The sequence below is a fragment of the Crinia signifera genome, chromosome 1, assembly GCF_055691185.1.
Source record: "Crinia signifera chromosome 1, ASM5569118v1, whole genome shotgun sequence".
In the NCBI taxonomy this organism is placed as follows: domain Eukaryota; kingdom Metazoa; phylum Chordata; class Amphibia; order Anura; family Myobatrachidae; genus Crinia; species Crinia signifera.
Window position 1 is genome coordinate 45,983,384 of NC_139217.1, and position 20,613 is coordinate 46,003,996.

The 20,613-nt window shown below is 46.6% G+C and overlaps 1 protein-coding gene across 2 annotated transcripts in view; it reads right to left on the minus strand.

Moving 5' to 3' along the window:
* Positions 1–754: 754 nt before the first annotated feature.
* Positions 755–20,613, minus strand: part of ATOH8 (atonal bHLH transcription factor 8) — a 36,107-nt gene continuing 16,248 nt past the window's right edge. The window contains exons 2-4 of one of the 2 annotated variants that reach the window (XR_014444497.1): positions 18,719–18,910; positions 3,036–4,419; positions 755–2,071 (exon numbers count right to left, since the gene is read on the minus strand). Coding sequence is in view for 1 of the 2 variants with exons in the window: in XM_083147506.1 (XP_083003632.1) it covers positions 4,414–4,419; positions 18,719–18,910 (198 nt within the window). In the remaining variant the exon portion in view is untranslated. Of the gene's footprint in view, positions 4,420–18,718; positions 18,911–20,613 lie in introns of both variants that reach the window. The other variant, XM_083147506.1, reaches the window with a different exon arrangement.

Consider the following 20,613-nt stretch of genomic DNA (forward strand, 5'->3'; position numbering starts at 1 on the left):
ATGTGTTGTACTGTTTTTGTGTGTGTGTTATAGTGTATGTGCATGTGTGTATCTGTCTAATGCGTAAGTGTGTGAGGTGTGCTACGTATATACAGTATCTGTATGTGTACATAAATGCGCATGCACAGACACAAAACTAAGGCCCTGATTGTCATTTGCTCGTTAATGAGCGAATTCAGTCCTGGGACCGATGTTGCAGATCTACGCATGCGTATCGTCAAGGTGTTCGTACGGAGCGGGTAGGGGGAAGGGCCAGTGTTTCCTGGGCCTGCCCACTAAAACGGTAGGTGCGTCCAGAAAAAAAACGCTGCCCATCCCCATGAGAACGCAGGTGCGTCGAAGCCTGCACGGGGCGAGCGTATGACCTCACATGACATTAGCGGCCGGCCAGTATTTGAACAAATAGCAGTCACTCTAGACTGACTTTTATTTGCAAACAGGGAAAAAAATCATTTGATTTGGCGACCATCACCTGTACGCCCGCATGCAAATGGATATGTAAGCGTATAATCATTTGCATGCCAGCGGCATGGCGACGGGCAGGCGTTCGCCAGTTTACAGCGAATGTACGCCACTTAGCGGGCAGAACTGAATCAGGCCTTACATGTAGTATAACCAGTGAGCCTCTGCAGTTAAAAGAATAGCCCTAACTCTCACCTCATATCCCCCCCCCCCTTTCCCCCAACGACTCCTCCGCACCCGCCTCCAGGGGCAGCCTCATGTGCTGCTCACTATAGAAATAAGACAAGACAGGTCTGAAAACATTTTTTTATTGCAAATGAACACAAAAATGTTTGGCTGTGTATTAGTTTGAAAATACGGTTACAATAAATAGTTGATATAATGAGAAATATATAATGGCTGCTTACAAAGGGCGATAAGAGGTCTCCTGTATGCAAAAAAAAAAAAAAAAAGAAAACTATAATACTGTAGCTTCATTATTGTTTTGTAATGTTGCTTCTGATTGGTTGTATGACACATTGGTACGCTGCAGCCTAGGGAAGAGGAGCCAGGCAGAGAGTCTGCGTACACGGTGCCCGTCTCATACTCACTGACATCTCTGCTGCTCTCACTTCCCAAACAGTTGTTCCTCCCTAGAATGTGAATTAATACCGGCACGTCCGGGGCTATAACTGGACTGGATGCTGCATATTATTTCCATTTCAGACACACATGAATTAATATACCGGGCCTAATAACTGGGTGGCACTGGCACCTTCGCACTTAGCATTAGTTTGCTCTGGGTGATCTATGTGCGCAGATGTAACAGCATCTTAACTAGAGGTGAGCGTAGGCGAAGATTCTTGCTCACAGGTGGATCTCATGCACCCAAGGTTTTTCAACGCCCTTGGCAAGACTTCCGCTTACCGCTCCCACCACCACCCACACACCAATACCGACTTTCCAGAACCTCAGGTGATAGCGTGGAGGGGACGCCTTAGATGTTCAACACCAGCCATTTGCATTAACTACAACTTCTCTGAGTCATCCGTCATTTTATAGTAGGTGCCCACCAATATTCTCGGAGCCCATAGGCAGGTGCCTAAAGGTAGAGCCGGCCCTGTTAGGTGCCAATAGTGATGATGGTGACTGCTACGAGCTGATATATTGGGGCAGGGCAGCTGCAGATGACTGAATACAGGGGGAAATCCCATCTGTTTTCAGGTATTCATGCAGCTACCGAAGAAGCCCCTAATGCATCACTGTGGCACTTGCCATGGACGACCAGGCTAATTTCTGATTGGCCTCTGAGTGAAGTCCAGTGCACGCCCTGGAGGAACCACTGCAATAATATGTCCACCCCCCCCCCCCCTTCCCCTGATTGGCTGGCATGAAATAAGTGCATCATCCTCAACCTCTCAGACTTGGAGTGCGATATTGGGCAGTGACATAATAGCCAAGTGCCATCTGTGCAGGGTAACACTGGCAAGGAGGAGCAGACACTGGCACACTGGTTAATAATCACATCCTAAACCTGTCTATATGCCACCATAAAAGGGAAGACAAAACATCTGAAGCCGCTTCGATGACTTGGCTCAACCAGAAGCCTCTCTTTGGTGTGATGTTTGGTCTTTGGCCCTTATTCTGATCGGTGCGGATATTCCCGCATTCTTACGGAGCGGTCCGCACGCTACGGTGTTTTGCCGCATGCGGCCATCGTCCGTAGAAACGCCCACGTGTCCTCCGCATTCGGACGGACTCACTCTTTAAGAACAGGGCGTGTTTACGGACGACATACAAACCATGCGTGTGCGGGAGAAACACTCCGATTCGGCACGGTATTACAGAGTATTACAGAGTATGCTCGGGAATACCGCATCCGAACGGGAGCCAAGCGGTGCTACCGCACGTAAGCGGAGTATTTACGCCAAACAACCCACTATTAAGTATCTTCTGCAAGACATCACATGACCCACTTATTCAATTACCTATCCTCATAAAAAACTGCTTATTTGGAATTGGAATCAATTAGATGCCAATATATCCTTACAAGCATGCCTAACACATGCATTGCACACATTAACCCTTACAGCAATTGAAGTGCAATGGTTTCAATTAAAGCACTGACAAGCGGCCTATTAGTGAGTAATGAGTAAAGGAGTAGATTCTATTGGGTTCAGGTGTTAATGCTTGTAGTCATTAGGCGTACGTTCGCCTACCGCATGAACGAGTGGTGTCCGCAAAGCAATAGTACACTTGTGGACACCGCACATTTCTTCCCCTTTTGATCGCGTGCATTCGGAGTGCTATCCGAATGTACGCCCCCCAACATAAGTGTACTCCCCCGTGTCCGCCCATGTTTCCGCCCCGTTTTGCCCACTTTGAAACTACGCCCATGTGACATTCCGCATGACGCCCATAATACGCCCATATTTCCCGACTGATTGCGGGGAACAGTTTTGTACGGGATTTGGCCGAACTGGTACGGAGTCAAGGCGTGGCACATGCGCGTTGCGTTCTCCACGCATGCGCAGACGCCGAAAAGACGCGATCCGTAAGAATGCGGTAAAGTCCGCGTCAATCAGAATAAGGGCCTTTGTAACCAGTGGAACTTAACAAACAAATATAGACTAGGAAATAACTTGCCTGTATTGTAACAAGCGTGCATTGGGTCTCTGGGCATTCAATTGCCAAGAACTCTGTAGAGGACTCATTTAGGGTGAGTTTATCTTTGGTTGCAGTTATTACTCTATGTGGGCATATGGTGGAGTATCTCATGCTTGGTCTGTAAAGGATCATTTAATTCTGGACATGGATTATGTACGGGATGTAGTCACCTGTACCGGACAGTATATTTGGCAGATGTAATTATGGCACCCCACAATCTGTCCCCAGGTACAGTTCTCCGATAGCAGTTGCCTGCCTTTGATATGTCTTCTCCTACATGCCAGCAGACCTCCCCCCCACCAACCTCATAGCGCTGGTAACTGGGGGCTGATGATATGACATGCTTCGATTAGGCTGTGCTGTGCTTTCCCCTGGTTCCACCTCTCGCCTTTGCAATGTTTTATCGCTTTCCTCCTGATACATAATATGGGACTTCTGCCTGAAATCGGTGGTTACGAGACTCCGATGTGGCTGGTACTGTTAATCGGCCAAGCCATTTTTCAGTGGGGCTAACGTTTATCTATATATAAAAAAAACATTAATCCTGTTGTCTACAATTGAGACATATTTAAATAAGCATCTGAGTGTCTCAGGCTATGGTGTGAGACCTACCGGACATGGCGCATGATAAAATGCCTTTATACAACAGCAGTTATTAGCGCGCGCCATTGGCAGCACCGACGAAGAAAATAATATCTCCAATAAATTGCATGAAGTCCCATCTCAGTTTCCCATTGGTGCAGAGAGAGGTGCAGACTCCTCCTCCTGCTGTTCCGTTGACCAGCGTCACTTCCCCAGCCTGGGGCGATTCATGGCATGAGACGAAAGCCAGACGCGGAAGGCTCTTGAGCAAAGTCTTTTTTTTGGAAGCCACCTTGAAATCAAACATCGGGGGGGCCCTTTAAATAAGTTCCGTCATATCTGGTTGCAATAAATACGATATTCCGTGCGGGTCGGCTTCAACGGACCAAAAGAAACATCATGAATTAAGACAATAGAATGACACAAAGCTTGGCTAAATCTTTGGCACAAGAGCAAGAAAATAAATCTTGTGCAATGAAGTGACATGAAAATATCCCAGTCTAACGCAGGAGGAACTGGTAAATAAATTCAACACTCTAAAAAGCTGAAAAGCAGTTTTTTTTCCCCCTCTCTCTCCAGTTTGTGTTAGAAAGATCTATGTCCAGATGTCTTTTTGTGTGCTCTCTGCCAGAAACTGTCTTCGGGATTTACCATCCAACTTTTGCCAGGAAGAGGGAAACCTCCTTGGAAGGGTCCATGAGAAGGCGAGACGTTACCACATCATTACTCCTAGAAGAGAAACAGAAGGTTATATGTCTGCAGCGTAAAGTCCTCATGCACCTGGGCTATGGATGAAACAAGCAGGGAAAGCCCAGCGATCTATACTTATGTCAAATATCAGCTCTCTAGCCCCACACCCCCATAACTGAGAGAATAGACTGCAAGCTCAATGGCCCAGAAGGGTAAGGTATAACACCGCCTTCATAACTAAGGAGTTTATACACTAAATAGCTTTCAATACTCCATGGAAACCAAGTGGAATCTACGTTTCATTTTTCTCAAAGGCTATACAATGATAGCTGGTTTCTGATTGGTCCTTCTAAGGAGGCGGCAAAACCTTAGAAAAACTTTTCAAAAAGTGGATTGCAAAAGTGACCTTTAGTACACGGGTCAGGGAACTTTTTTACCTTTTACCCCAAAATATATTTAGATGCGCCGACGTTATCCTCTTGATTTGAAAGGAAGGAAATCATATAATTGCAATACACAGTTTGCCCCCAGAAATTGATGATATATCCTGCTAGTACGGTACACAGCCTGGCAGCCATTGATGATGAAATGTGTACCACACACAGCCATACATGGTAATCATCATCATCCTCAATGGCTGCCAGGCTGTGTGTGGTATAGCCATTGATAATGTGACGTCCAGGCCACTATTAGTGTCGTGATTACAAGATGATATAGTGACAGTCTGTGCAATTTCTATCCCTAGACTAGAGCTGAGTATACCATGACAGTCAGGAGCCTATAACCAGGCAAAGAAGCTCGGTGCTGCACCGGCAGTACAGACTGCGTGCTGCCGAGATGGTGCAGCAACTAGTCCACTCTACTGTAGAAGCGGGCGGACTTGGAGGCGGGGCAACACACAGGGATGTGTGTTATACACATGGGCCTGATGCACTGCACTGCTTCAGGTCGTTGTACACTACAGTAATGAAACACACACAGCCTGCACTGCACTGTGTCAGGTCCTTGTACACTACAGTACTGTAACACACACAGCCTGCGCTGCACTGCGTCAGGTCCTTGTACACTACAGTACTGTAACACACACAGCCTGCACTGCACTTCGTCAGGTCGTTGTACACTACAGTACTGTAACACACACAGCCTGCACTGCACTTCGTCAGGTCATTGTACACTACAGTACTGTAACACACACAGCCTGCACTGCACTGCATCAGGTCCTTGTACACTACAGTACTGTAGCACACACAGCCCACACTGCACTGCATCAGGTCCTTGTACACTACAGTACTGTGGCACACACAGCCCACACTGCACTGCATCAGGTCCTTGTACACTACAGTACTGTAACACACACAGCCTGCACTGCGTCAGGTCCTTGTACACTACAGTACTGTAACACACACAGCCTGTGCTGCACTGCGTCAGATCCTTGTACACTACAGTACTGTAACACACACAGCCGGGCATGCATATAGAATCTATATATAGATTCTATATGCAATGAAATTAAATTCCTGTGGGTATTGGCTAGTCGGGCTGCCGAGACACAGCCGGGCATGCCTATAGATTCATATACATGCCCGGCTGTGTCTTGGCAATGCGACCATCCATTACCCCCAGGAATTGCAATTAATTTACCCCTGTTCCCTGACCACTGCTTTAGTAAATAAAACCCTGTTTGTGTTGCATAACTGCAATGAAAAGTCTTTCTCCTAGACCAGCGGTAGTCAGTGATACGGCCCTCCAGCTACTGTGGAACTACACATCCCAGCATGCCCTGCCACAGTTTTAGCATACACTAACAGTAAAAACCGCGGCAGGGCATCCTGGGATGTGTAGTTCTACAGCAGCTGGAGGGTCACATGTTGAATACCCCCATCCTAAATGATCACTTGCATTAAGTTTCTCACTATCAATATCCTACCGAACTACAGAAAATATTTAAGCACTGATGTTTGGGGTTTGGCCATAGATGTGATACAAGCTTTTCAATAAGTGAAGAGGACATTTATAAAAGCATGGTAAGATGACTTCGTTTTGATGGTGTCTATGTTGCTGCTGCTCCTGACGTCAGCCTCCCTTCTACACGCACACAGAACTCTAGGTGCCCCGATCAAATGAGCCAGATTGTGCTCATAAAGCAAGAAGTATGAAATATAATATCATCGCTTGCTAGTCTCGGCCGTTCCCAGTATATCTATGGAGGACACCGTCTCACCGTCCCCTGCTGAGAGACCCGATGGTGCTAGAGGCCTCAGCTTGGAATACGTGTAAACCCTAAAAGGTCTTTAATATATCCTTAAAGTGCCTTACCTTCTAGTATCAGCAGGTGGCGCTGTCTACTACAGCTGTTCAGACCAAGAGCTTCTTCTTACATACACTTCCACAGACTGTCTACATAACAGCAATGTAAAGACAGAACAGATGTCCTGTGTCACAGTATACTGTAACTGTTATTTATTAGAACCAACTTATAGTTACAGTTCTACCTTGTGTAAAAAAAAAAGTATCAAGTAGTCAATGTCGTTCTCAGACAAAAGTCAGGAATAGAGATTGATCACACACTGGGGGAAATTTTCTATCGCACTGGGATTAATATCCAGCATGCTGGATACATCTATAATCGCCAGGTGTCAGTGCCAGTGTTCTCACCGCATATCGCCAGTAGGGATTCAATGTCCCGCTTGGCGATCGGCGAAAAGGGGGCGTGTCCACGTAAATGGCCGTGGATTGTCGAGATTCGGCCGTGATCGCGACAATTCACGGCCGAAATCGACAAAACGGGCAAGACAGCATTGAATAGGATTTTGTCCGTCGGAAATAGCGCCGGGGATTGAATACCCCCCCCAATATCTGACCCTAACCCTAACAGCCTAACCCTAAAAACATTCTAGAAAATTGCCTATCGGCATTCTCTTGCTGACATTCACAATGTTGACCTTACATCGTGTTCACATTCCACCTTTCAGAATGTCAACATTCTGGTGCATACCACATTAGTGTGTAGTTTGCATCAGGAAGCGTGACACATTATATATCATGGATCTCTTTATACCCTGATTTCTGGTTTCCCACCACAGACAGGTTCTGTGTGTGCACCGTCCTTCTGTTACTTGTCTGCCTGAGTCCACTACTTTCAGTTTGCAGTGTCTTTAGAAGCTGTGTAATATTTGGATTGTGAACACGATCGCGGTGACAACTTTCCTCAATACTGCCAATTTGTGGACAGCTGCATCTGTTTTGCGCACAGGCAGCTGTGTACAGGAGACGAAAGAGGCTCCATGGCGATTCTTACCAGCTGCTGTTCCTGCGGAGGATCTGCAGGTTGCTAACCTTTGCTCCGGGATTTGCAATTTTAGCACTTATTACAATATCGTATACAGATGTGTCCACATACATCTATACTACCTGCGCTACAAGTCGGGTGAGCGCTATGTGACTCGGTAGCGGTGAGCAGTTGTACATGTGATGTTTCTGCTGCAGTGTAAAATAGCGCAAATAGGGCGCAAAAGCAGCTTCTGCTGATTACAATGATATTTACTATGTCTACATTCTGTCTTTGCCTGCGGCTGTATCTGCATACGAAATTTTATTTTGGATATGGAGCCGCGTCAGATGAAGGTGAAGATAAGTCTAGCTTCAGAGTTGAGAACAGATTTGAGGGGAATGAGCTGGGAACGTGGGAGGCCAGTGAGGAGAAGGAGGCACTCTGGGAAAAATGTGTTAAAAAAAACCTGTTTTTGTGGGTTTTACCGCATATTCAAATGTACTAAGACCCGGCCGCCGCGTCTACGCCAGGCAGGGCATCGCCACCTTTGGGTGGCAATACCCTATAGAAGCCTATGGGCTTCTTATCGCCGCCCACCACCTCCGCCGCAGATGCCTCCCCCCCCTTCCCCCTGGCTTACCTTCCTCCAGATCCTCCTGGACCCGGACAAGGTAAACCCCTCCTCCCCCTAGCAAAACAGCCGGACGTCCTTACGGCTGCAGGGGGGAGAAGGAGGTGCCGGGGACAGCCTGCTTAGGCTTCCGGCCGTGGGGGGAGGAGGAGGTGCCAGGGGAGGTGATGGAGACCACATCACAGGTATTGGGGGGAGGGGGGTAGAGAGAGTAAATGGAGTAGTCAAGAAAGACACCCAAGCAGCGGAGGTGGGGAACAGGGGAGAGGATGGTGTTGTCAAAAGTGATAGAGATATTGGGTAAAGGGGGGGGGGGGGGGAGGGACTATGGAGGGGTCCATGTAGTGGTTCAGAGAGATAGCTTAGAAGAGGAGAGGAAAGGTAGTTGAGTGTTGGAGACTGAAGGAACTGCCGAGTTCCCCCAAGGAAGAGGTGGACAGGGAGAAGAGCGGGGGTCCAAGGATGGACCTTTTCTGAGCATACTCTATGCCAATTCACCCTAGGTGCGCTACCCCAGCAGGCTCACATACAACCTTGCATCTGCCATGTTATTATTATTATGCATTTGAAGACTGTACGGCCGCTTGTGTATGGTATATAGTAATAACGAAAGTAAGTCTGTCCGCCTTTAATGAGCCTGTACTATAAAATGTCCCAACGCTGTACGCTGGCCCTTTAATCGTTCCGTTCCCTCCCTCCATTAGCACAAGCAGCTGTTTAACACAACTCTATCTTTGATCAAGTGTCTTATAAATCCTCTTATTTGTTGTAACTGCGCTGCTTGTTTTTCCTGAGAAGCGCCTGGATTAAAAGCTTGCAATGTTATTTCTTCAGAGAACCGAAAAAAATGAACATTCTCTACTGATCTCCGGCCATGTATATCTAAATATTTATACGGCAGGTTACACAATGTATCGGGCTGAGATTCACCCATCTAAACTGTCCGGCAGGCTCTACTGCGTGGGTTTAGGAGCTTACAGTCATCCTGTACTAATAGGGTAAAAAATCAGCTTTGTGATTACTATGGAAAATGTGCAAACGTGGGAGTAGGGTGGCAGTATATAGACATACAATAGCACGAGCGGCGGGAGAAGAGGGCGCCACTATTATTATTATTACAACATTTTATTTATAAGGCGCCACAAGTGGTCCACAGCGCCGTACATCTGGTCACAGAAGGACAGAACATTGCATGGCGTTACAGTAGCAAGGCGTGATCATTAGCACCACCATTCTCAGTACACAATACGGCTGGGAGGAGTTACCGAGCGGTCTCCAAAAGTGACGGCACCATTAGCAGAAATACAGCCGCCGGAAGAGATGATTGGCTCAGGCAGTGAGCAAGAGGAATTCTGGGCTAAGTGGCCACTGAGTAGGTAAAGGCTGTCATTGAAGTGCTAGAGAAGAGGGCTGGAGGACAGGAGAGAGGAGGACCCTACTCCTAAGAGCTTACAATCTAGGAGGGGAGATACAGATGACATGAGGGGTGAGTATGTGGATGGAAACACGAGGGCCTGAAGAAGGTGAGGTAGGACTGATGGGTGGGAGGTTACAGGATGACATGGGTATGAGGTACTCTTTGAGGAACAGGTGGGGCAAACTCTTGGATTGGAATGTAAGATGCAGTAACCAAGAGAGGCGGTGGTCACTGGCCGAGCGGAGATGGCGGGAGGTAGTGTGTAAGGAGATGAGGTTGGCGATGTAGGGAGCAGTGGAGATAGAGGGCCTAGCGGGTGAGGGTGAGGAGTTTGAATGGGATTCTGTAGGGCTTTGTAAGCCAGTGCAGGTTGTCGCGGGGAAGAGATGATGATGACAGGTCCATGAGGTCTCCCGGAAATTTAGGAGTCTCCAAGACATTTCAGTAGAGTAGGCAAATATAGTGTAGAGTAGAGTTCTAACCTGGATGCTTGCAGAGACTCTTAGGTCTGGTATTGATGCGTACCTGTCAGTATATGAAAGTGTCAATTGGGAAAAAATACCACTCCACAATCTGGTCAAATGTCACCCTGATCATGTGTGTGTGTGTTACAGATACATGTTCATGTGCAGCGGGAACAGGTTTCTACCTGCGGAGGTGATTTTATCAGCTTCACATGATGCGGTTAACACCATGGGCCAGATGTATTAAGCCTTGAAAAATGATAAAATGGAGAATGATGATGTATGAACGTGCGGTATGGGGGAGAAGGGGTATCAGCGCACGTAATGTGCACTGATACCGCTTCTCCCCCATGTATGAAAGAGCCAGCGTGCGGTAAAGGACAGGGGCGCTGCGATCTAAATGATGGCAGGCCGAATGTATGAACGGTCAGCTACGCTGACTGTTCCGCCCGATACTGGTTTTGGTTTTGCCAGCAGCAGACTGCTCAACAGCAGGGACAGCGCTGTTCCTGCTGTTAGTTCTGGGTTGCGCTGGGGATCTCGAGTGAGTAGCGAGATCCCGCACATGCCCAGTCCAGCCAACCGGGGGGAAGAGGGGACATCTTGTCGGTCTCCCATCCTGCTTTGCCTCGTTAATGAGGCGAAGCAGGAAGTATTATAGCGGCGCAATAAGCGCCGCTATAATACATCTGCCCCTGTGTTTTAAAAAAATGACAGTTAGGAGCTGATATGTGGTGGTTTATCACTCTCCATTTTATCACTTTTCAAGTACATCGCCCCCTAACAGGAAATAATTATAGCTGACACAGTGGCACGGTCTTTATCCTATTACTGCCCAGTCAGACGTGTTTTGTGGTAGATTACCTACTTCTAAGAAATAAGTGCTACTATTGTGCTGGTCCAGAATCTGATGGTTGCTATGTGCAACCGCCCCGTGTAGTATCCGTTATTGCGGGTTTGCACTGAGTTGCTATTGTGACTTTTTAGTTGTTTATTCTCTTTATAGTCTTTTCTCCAGTCACCATCTGCAGTGTAATGAAAGCTGTGCCGCTATATTACTGTATACTATCATACTGTACCGCCCAACCCACTCGCTCTGTGCCCTGCTGATCTTGGAGGACTGTATATTGGTCCCGACCCTATCCTGCGTTCTATAACCCTTAAGGCCGGGTCCCGTGGCAAGCTTTGCCAATTGACTCTCTTTGGAATGAGGCCTTTATCACCCCGGCATTCCAAGGGCAGAACAATCTAGGAAAACATTCAATAAAAATGATGAAAGTTTTATATCATGGCCAGGAACAAAGGGATGGTACATGCTCGCACATAAATCCCCTCACAGATCAGTAATGGCCTTAAGAAAAAAAATTCTTGTTCTTTTTTAGTCAGGGAGATTAACACTGTACATGCCATCAGTGAGGCCTGGTCAGGGGCTCCATCATGGAGAGAGACAAAGGGGGAAATTTACGACAATGCCAATTCTACTTCACATGTGAACCAGCCAATCAGCATCTAATTCTTATTTATTTAGCACCCTCTAGAAGATAGTAGACAGGATCTGATTGGTTGCCAATAGCAACATCACATGTGAAGTAGAATTCACATCTTAGTAAATTCCCCCCACAGGGTCTTATTCAGACCAGTTCCCTAGGTTGCATGCGTATATCCCCCTTTGAGTGCTAGGTTAAATGAACAACGAGCAGCCTCAATGATTCAAGGTAGAGGTTTTTGGAGGAACCCAGTGGAGGTAACCATTTTTATGTGGTGCACAGCTCCTAATCATTTCACAAGGGATTAGTACCATGTCTGGGTGCATTTCACGAGCACACTTTATGAGGAACTGGTTCCTACTGTAAAGATAGGCTGGTCTCTAATGAGTATTTGTTTAGTACACAAAATGGCTGACAGACATCCATGTGACACAGCAACTATGTCTCCTGACATCACACATACCTATTATTTACACTGCATCCTTGAGATTTTGGGACGGTGAGGAGACCCAGGGCATTGGTGTGCTGGAGCTGCAATTTGCAGCCCACCTTCCCTCTCAGTTGCAAAATGCAGCAAAGCAATACATCGCGCATCACGTGTGAGGCCGCTAACGCATTTCACTGGGTACTTCCTGATGCGTTTCACAGGGCAAATGGGTGGGATCCAGGATGGATGGTCAGCACTCTGTGCAATGCAGGAGAACACACCCAAATGAGTGAGTCTTCCAGGCATTCTGGGACAGAAGGCAACTATTGATGTGATGCAATAAAGTTTGATGGGAGGAGGGGAAGCGTTGTCTGTTAAAAGCTGCACATACTAATATTTTGTAGTTATATGCCATAAGACGTAGGTAAAAGGTACTCTGTAAGGCTAAACAACTAAATCTTGAGTACGTTTCATGTTTCTTAGCTACCCATTGCTGAGCCCCACCACGTCTGGCTATGGAGCAGCAAGGTCAGCTTCCTGTACTATCAAAAACACAATGAGAATTTTTGAAAAAGTCATGTGAGGGGAAATGGCTGCGCTCTCCCTCCAAGCATGACTCCGACACAGAAATGTGGCCAATTTAACCCCTTAAAGACACACACACAGGGCCAGATGCACTAAGATTCAAAAGTGATCAAATGGAGAGTGATAAACAGCCAGCCAATCAGCTCCTGCCTGCCATGTCACAAACTGTGTTTGAAAAATGTCAGACAGGAGCTGATTGGCTGGCTGTTTATCACTCTCCATTTTAGCACTTTTGAACCTTAGTGCATCCGGCCCACAGACCCTACGGGTGTCCCTAAACTGAAAAACCTCAGCACACGCATTTCACCAATAAATAGATAATATCTAACACTAAAGATCCGTTTCACAAATAATTAACGCATGTCCTTTACCTACCAGTAGGGCCTACTGAAATATATATCCATAAAGCTACAGAAATCTCTGTGTGTGCCGGCTGAGCATTCAGTTTTATGCCAGCAGCTAAATACCCACCTCCGCCTCCCTTCACATACTTCTAGGGCAGGCATGTCCAACCTGCGGCCCTCCAGCTGTTGTGAAACTACACATCCCAGCATGCCTTGCCATAGTTTTAGCATTCCCTGATAGCAAAACTGTGACAAGGCATGATGGGACTTGTAGTTTCTCAACAGCTGGAGGGCCGCAGGTTGGACATGCCTGTTCTAGGGTATCAGACTTCTGCCAAAATGATCCCCATCCTAGACCTGATTCAGATGTGTACACAAATGTGAGCGGGACTGCTCATTTGTACCTTATCCGGCCGACGATGTCTAGACTGACAATCACATGACAATCACATGGTCGACCACTAATGATCCAACACATCTAGTTAGAAGCCTCAAAATGGTCGTCAGCATCTAGATCGACATTAACAGATCGACGCAAGCAAAAGGTCGATGGGAATGTGGTTGACAGTGACGTCTAAATAAGTTTTTCGTGATTTTTTTGTGTTAACCGACTTGTTTATACTTATGGCCTGATTCTGGTTGACTCTGTATGGGCCAAATTCAAGCCAGTGACCGATATTACAGGTCTGTGCATGGATAGGGGTGAAAACACTCATGTGCGGAGCCGCTGTGTGAAGGTCTTCGGCGAGTATTACACCCGCACAGGCAGGGGAGGGAAGGGGACGGAGAGCGGGCAGAGGGCAGAGGAACGCCCAATGTTTTATGGGCATCACCATTTGTACGCCGTCTACTTCTCTAAATGCCGCTTGCATTGAAAAACACACAATCGGCAACCTCGGTCGAACCGTTGAATATCCCTGTAGCAATATGGTTGCTCAGAGTCTGTCATATTTAAAGTCAGCGCTGTGGGTCCACTGCAACTGCGTACACAGAGGCAGTCATCCGGTGCAGCACGCACACGAAATGCACGCAAACAAAAAATGCACATGAAATGTACCCTGCACCCTGGTACCACCCGTAAACGTGATTGTCAATCGCTCTGCTTCCAAATTCACCATCGGTTTCACATTGCACAATGGATCACCCTTACATATGTTTGCGCCTTTGCCATCATTCGATGGTCGTCGACCATCGAAAGATGGGGGAGGTCCCCACTGGCATGCGAATGGATGTTCATGTAAAACATCCATTCGCAAGCCTTGCGAACAATCCCGCTTGCGCACGGGTGGCGCCGGCTAACCGTTCGCAGGGCGGGGTTAGGGTGACTCGCAAGGATGAGATTTCGTGTCCGAGCGAGTCAACCAGAATAAGGCCCTATATTTTTGCGTTGGCACGAACACAGCGAAATGCATCCACCTTGTTTGATCTCCTCCACATCTGTTTCCTGGAAAACGTTCGAGGAGGAAATATTCCGCTTTAAACGCGCAGCTTCGCTCTGTGGGCTCGGTCCCTTTATTTTGCTATAATGGATATTCCCCGCCGCACATTATCTAGTCTTAGCGTGATAAAAGCATTGGACATATCAATGATCGCACACGTGGTCGGCAAATTCCTCAGCCGCGGCGTACCGGTTTCATGAAACCCCAACTGTTCTGCTGTTATTCATAATCTAGTTTCCTCTCTCTCATAAAAGAGACCTTTAGCTGCGCTCTTTTTTTTTTTTTATCCTGGTGCCTCTGAAACAGCTGCTCTCACTGTTGTATCCTGAGTGATGATGAGGTCCTGAAAGTGTTTTCTTGTAACAGATGGCCAGGAGAGAGCTGGGGAGCATGCCAACAAAATACTGGGGAATGTGCCAAATCCTGCAGTGACTGAGTGCTTTGGGTTCCAGCTCGCGTGCCTTTCCCCTGCCCTCTGCCCTAAGTGGCGCCAGTAGGACTTCCCAACTAGCACTCCGAACATCTGGAGTCTGAGACTGCCAGAGAGACAGAGGGGAGGGGGGGGGGGACTGTGCTTTCGGCTTAGCCCTCTGCTCCTTACAACACACTGAAGACAAGAAGAAGAGAAGGGAAAAAAAAAAAGTCTATGGAACCTTGCAAGCTTACTTAACAGCTGCGGTCAAACACAAAATACATCTACACCCGCTGTTACAGGATCTGAGGTTAGCCTTGTGGCGAGCGATCACACCGCCGTATAAATACGCACATTTTTATGCATGCACCTCATTATTTATATACGATAATTATATATATAAATATATATAAAAGGGGGTGCGCTAAGGGGAAGGAAGGGGGAAAAAAATCACAGACACAGAAAATGTCTTTAGCGCACTTTGGTTTACACCCCCCGCCTCATCGGAACATTACAAGTCGGTTTATGATAAAGCTATTGTTGGTGAATACTCCATTTTGCATAAAACGAGTTTCAACTTATGTAGAGAAGGGACTAACATTGATATCGCCGGCGGCAACTGCCACCAGCACTACCCCTTCGCCCTGGTTGCATATACACAAGTATCAGAGTACAGTAAAGGTGTGTACACACCAGGCCATATTTTTTAACGATTTGCACGATAATGATATCGCTAACGATATTTTCGTGCATATCGTTTTGTTGTATACACACTATGGGGTATATCAGATATATCAAGCTTCAAAAAGTGATAAAATGGAGAGCCAATCAGCTCCTACCTGCCATGTTATAGGCTGGGTTTAAAAAATGACAGGTAGGAGCTGATTGGCTGGTTGTTTATAACTCCCTACTTTATCACTTTTTAAAGCTTGATACATCTGGCCCATTATTGTCTGATATCTACGCAGCTTGTGTAACAACAGTTCTGTGTGATCGCATTGATGATGTCCACTTTCTACCTCAGGGCAGCCCAGCATGTTTGTACATGTAAAGCTTATGCAGCCATTTTGTGGGCTCAACCCATGTTCAAGACTGTGCAGCCTGACAACTGACTAGGAACACCCCTTCATGTCCCGTGCCTCAGTGATGGCACTAGTTCTATGTGAAACTCATTGGCTTAACATTGGTATAGCGCACAAAATGGCTCCCTCGGATGGCTGGAGGTGACCAGTCTCTGAAAGTTACGGTCATTTCACCGCAGAGACAATTAATTTGTTTGATTCATTCTGGATGTGTGCATTCCTTTTACATGTGGTCCACAGGATAAAAATCATTAAAATCAAGTAATACCACAGAGGGAAGGCCCAGCTGGTTATATGCTTATTGTTTGCTACAAGCAAGCGCCTGTGAAATGTGAGACCATGATATAAACCCTTATGTCTGGGTCGGTGCCTGATAGCATTTTATGGCTCTCATAGGCCCGCCATTTACAGGAAGAAAATTACCTATTATTAACATTTATGTATACAGAGACAACATATCCCATTGTGCACTTTTTTTTTCCTAACCAGTATTTATTTTCCGCATGGCGGGTCGTGATGGTAAGCTTTTCTGCCTCACAGGACTGGAGTCATGGGTTCAAGCCCAACCAGATCCATATCTGTGTGGAGTTTGTATGTCCCCCCTACCCTCCCCCCACCCAAACTTTTGTATTGATTTCCTTCAGGTTTTCCTTTTTCTCCCACAATCCAAATACATAGGGTCACGTTAATTGGCAATTGACAAAAATGCACTTTAGTGTGCCTGCGTGGCGGCCATTTTCCCAGTGTATTTGCTAACCAGCGTCAGGCCAACGGACAGGTGAGTATACCTACATGGGTGTAAAGTGTGCAGTGTGTGGGCCCCCTGGACCTGGAACCCACTAAAAAAAATACTCTAATCTAATTATAACAAATACAGCAATTACTGTTAAATAATGAATAAATACAGCAATAACCTTACAAAATAATACTTTATATTAGCACTCACTAAGGGCCAGATGTATCAATTTTTAAAAAGTGATAAAGTGGAGATTAATAAACAACCAACCAATCAGCTCCTGCCTGTCATTTTTTAAACCCAGCCTGTAACATGGCAGGTAGGAGCTGATTGGCTGGCTGTTTATCACTCTCCATTTTATCACTTTTTTGAAGCTTAATACGTCTGGCCCAGATAACCAGGAATTGCTGACGCTTTCCATTCAAAAAAGTTAGTGGAATTTTTTGAGGCCTGAATACATTTAACTAGCACTTTCAAAGGGCAAACAATAAGGCGCCAACCCTAACAAAAAAACAAAAAAGGCTAAATGTAAGGCTTGACTATCGATTCGCATTAGAAAGTAATTATGAATGACACGTTGGGCTCTGAAGTTTGGATGGCTAAAATGCAATAACTCCATGTCTTGTCTCCACGCTGCCAGCACGGAACAAAACCCAGGGACAATAAAGATGGAAGACTGTCCCCCCCCTCTAGTCACTGCTGGAAGCATGACCGGCCTGCTAATCGTTGTGACAACAGATCCCGGAATCCACGGGGAGGTTCAAACCAAGTTTACAAACCTCCTTTTGTGATAATGTTCTGAACACAAACATCAATCACTCTCTTCTTATTCAACCATGTTATTTTCCAAGAGGAAAACTGCCTGAACAGTTGGCTTCCTTTTTAACACGGCTTGATGATGATTTCATGTAATTGGTTCAGCGTTAAGTAACCTGGAGGAATGTGATTTAGTAATTAGACTCAGTTCTGTTTCCTTTAGATAGCCACACTTGGCTACGTGTCTTTAGCTAAACCTGCAATTAGCTGCTACTTGTGGGAAAAGACATTTAGAGAAAGCCGCTGGATGAGCACCCGAAAGGCCCGCAGAACGTACAGTAGGAGTCGCGGATCAACCCCCCCCCCATTCCCCACCAAACATCCGCAATGATTAAATCAGCTACACCAACAGGTTGAAATAAATTTTACCTGAGATCTAAGAGGATCTATGAGACAGTATTAGAATAGTGGGGAGAACGTTTACCAAAATCTGGCCACTCCTGCCTGGACCATTGAGGTGAAATTTTGTACGGGTGGGTCTTGCGTTTCGTAGCACTGCGGATGTGTTGAGTGCGGGTGAGTAACATCGCTACGTTGAGCGCATGCTGTAATTCAAGTGCCGGCTGTTTCCACAAGTGGAGGGGGGGAACCAACTTTCCAGCACCAGGTAAGTATAGTCTGAGTTTAGAGTGTGTGCTTTGGGCCCTCCAGGACCCAAGGTGCACCACATACCTTGCGGCCAGTGGCGGATCCAGGGGAGGGGCTGCAACACAGCTCAAATTTCAAATAGGGGAGCCACACCAACTGCTAGTGAGTCTTTTTGGAATGGTAGTTGGTGTGGCTCTTCTATTTGAATTTTGAAGTGTGCTGCACCCCACCCCTGGATCTGCCACTGTTGCAGCCGTTGGAAATACATCTATGACTGTAAATGTATTGTAAGTAACATTCTGGGTTGAGCCAACGCTGACCCATTTCCACCCACATAATAGGCTGGTCATTGCCATGTTCCCGTACAGCAGCTGAATGTTTCTACATCGGGGAACTTGTATCACTACACGTATTTGTTCTCCATAGAGTTGATCATCTGTGTGGATAATTATCCTTATTACAAAGCCTATGACATCTGCCTGTGGCAGCGATGCATTTGGAAAGCGCAAATCCCGATTACAACAAAGAAGACAATTTATCCAGCCCAGTACAGAATCTCTGTCCCTTCTCCTGTATCCGGAAGAGGCGAGGAAAGGTTACAGCCGGGGTATGGGAAATGTTATGCTGCCATTTTCTTACCTTCCTTTTTTTCGACCTTCCTTCTGACTGTAATGTCCTAGTACATTGCTCGACGCACTCAGAGAAACTCAAGTTACTGTGATCAGCAGTGTAGTCAAGGTCAGCCAGTCTGGCCAGGGAGAGGATATAGTTACAAGCTATTCTCAAGATGGCCAGTTTAGAGAGCTTCTGTCCATAGGAATAGCATGGCACCTGAAATGGAGGCAAGAGCGTATTAAATACCTGCCATATACCAGTTCATCATAGGCACAATATACAGTACGTATCACCAGAAACTGTATGGTGGTGTAACACGGCCAATTAAAATCAGTGGTTTTCTTATCATAACAGAATAATAACAAAATAGTAACAACATAATAACAACAACACAATAATAGCATAATAATACCATAACATAATAACAACATAATAACAGCATACTAATATCATAATTATAATAACATAACATAATAGTAACAACATAATAACATAACATAATAATAACATACTCACAACAGAATAATAGCATAATAATAACAACATAACATAATAACATCATACTAATATCATAATGTCCCCATACACGCTCCGTTTTTTCGGTCCGTTCTGTACTTTTAAAGTACACATCGGATTGGATCGCATCCCTAGTGCATGCAGTGCGATCCGTTCCGATGTGTACCTAGTACAAAAAGTATGTGCAGCACATACTTTTTGTAACGTACTATGGGGGAGATTCTCTAAGAATCTCCGCCCCCCTTCGCCGCCCATCGCATATTTAATTATCGCATATGCTGTAACATATGCGATAATTAAGGCAAAGGACAGCTCTTGCGTTAAGAGCTGTCCTTTGCGGTGAGAGTCGCCGGGTCCCAGCAGGTCCCGGCGGCTCCCCCCTCCCTCCCACACCCGGCACTGCTGCTGCTGCGCCCGGCTCTCCTCCTCCCTGCACCCGGAAGAGGATCAGTGCAGGGAGGAGGTCACAGGTCAGGGCAGCACTGCGCTGTGCTGCCCGGACACAGGTGAGGGGGGAGGGGGCGATGCAGGGCGGCGGGGGGTCGGCGGAGGGTTGCGATAGAAGCCCATTGGCTTCTATGGGGCATCGCCAGATTTTTCTGGCGATGCCCCCCCGCCGCGGTAACCCGGCGGGGGATGCTTACAGCATCCCAAAATGCGGTAAAAACCCCGTTAACGGGGTTTTTACCACATTTTTAGCTTAGAGAATCTCCCCCTATGTGATACGCGGGAGCACGCATCGCATAGTACAGAACGGAGCCCTACACAACGGACCGTGTATGGGCTCCTTAACAATAATAACAGAACATAATAATAACAACATGATAATAGCATACTAATAACATAACAGAATAGAGGGGTGTTCACATGGTGCGATTTTGCTTGCGATTAGAACCTGATTCAATTGGGATCGAATGGGAATTGAATCGAACAGCAAGCAAAACTCATTCGATTTGGACTATATAGTACAGATCTGTACCATATAAGGGTGGTTTTGTCCATTTGAGGAGGAATTTGCCTTTGCGAGTGAACCAGAATAACCCCAATGTGTAACTGTGCGAAGTTTCATACAAATTCTGTCGATGTTTTGGGAGGTTCTAGGCAGACCTGGGACGGGCTTGTTTTGCCTGAATTCTGTATGCTTAAAGCTTGGGGTGTATTCTAAAGCACTAATGTATAGTTTATATAAAACAAGGCCTGCATCCAGTGGAGTAGCTACAATAAAGGCAGCCCCCGCGGCTGCTTGGAGGAGCCGCCTGCGGTGGGCGCACGCATACTAACTAGTGTGCAGGGAGGGATGACAGGCAGCAGCGCCGGCTGTGATGAAAGCAGCAGCGCCGGCTGTGATGAAAGCAGCAGCTGCTGCTGGACAGGACTCAGGAGCCAGGGCTTACATAGGAGGG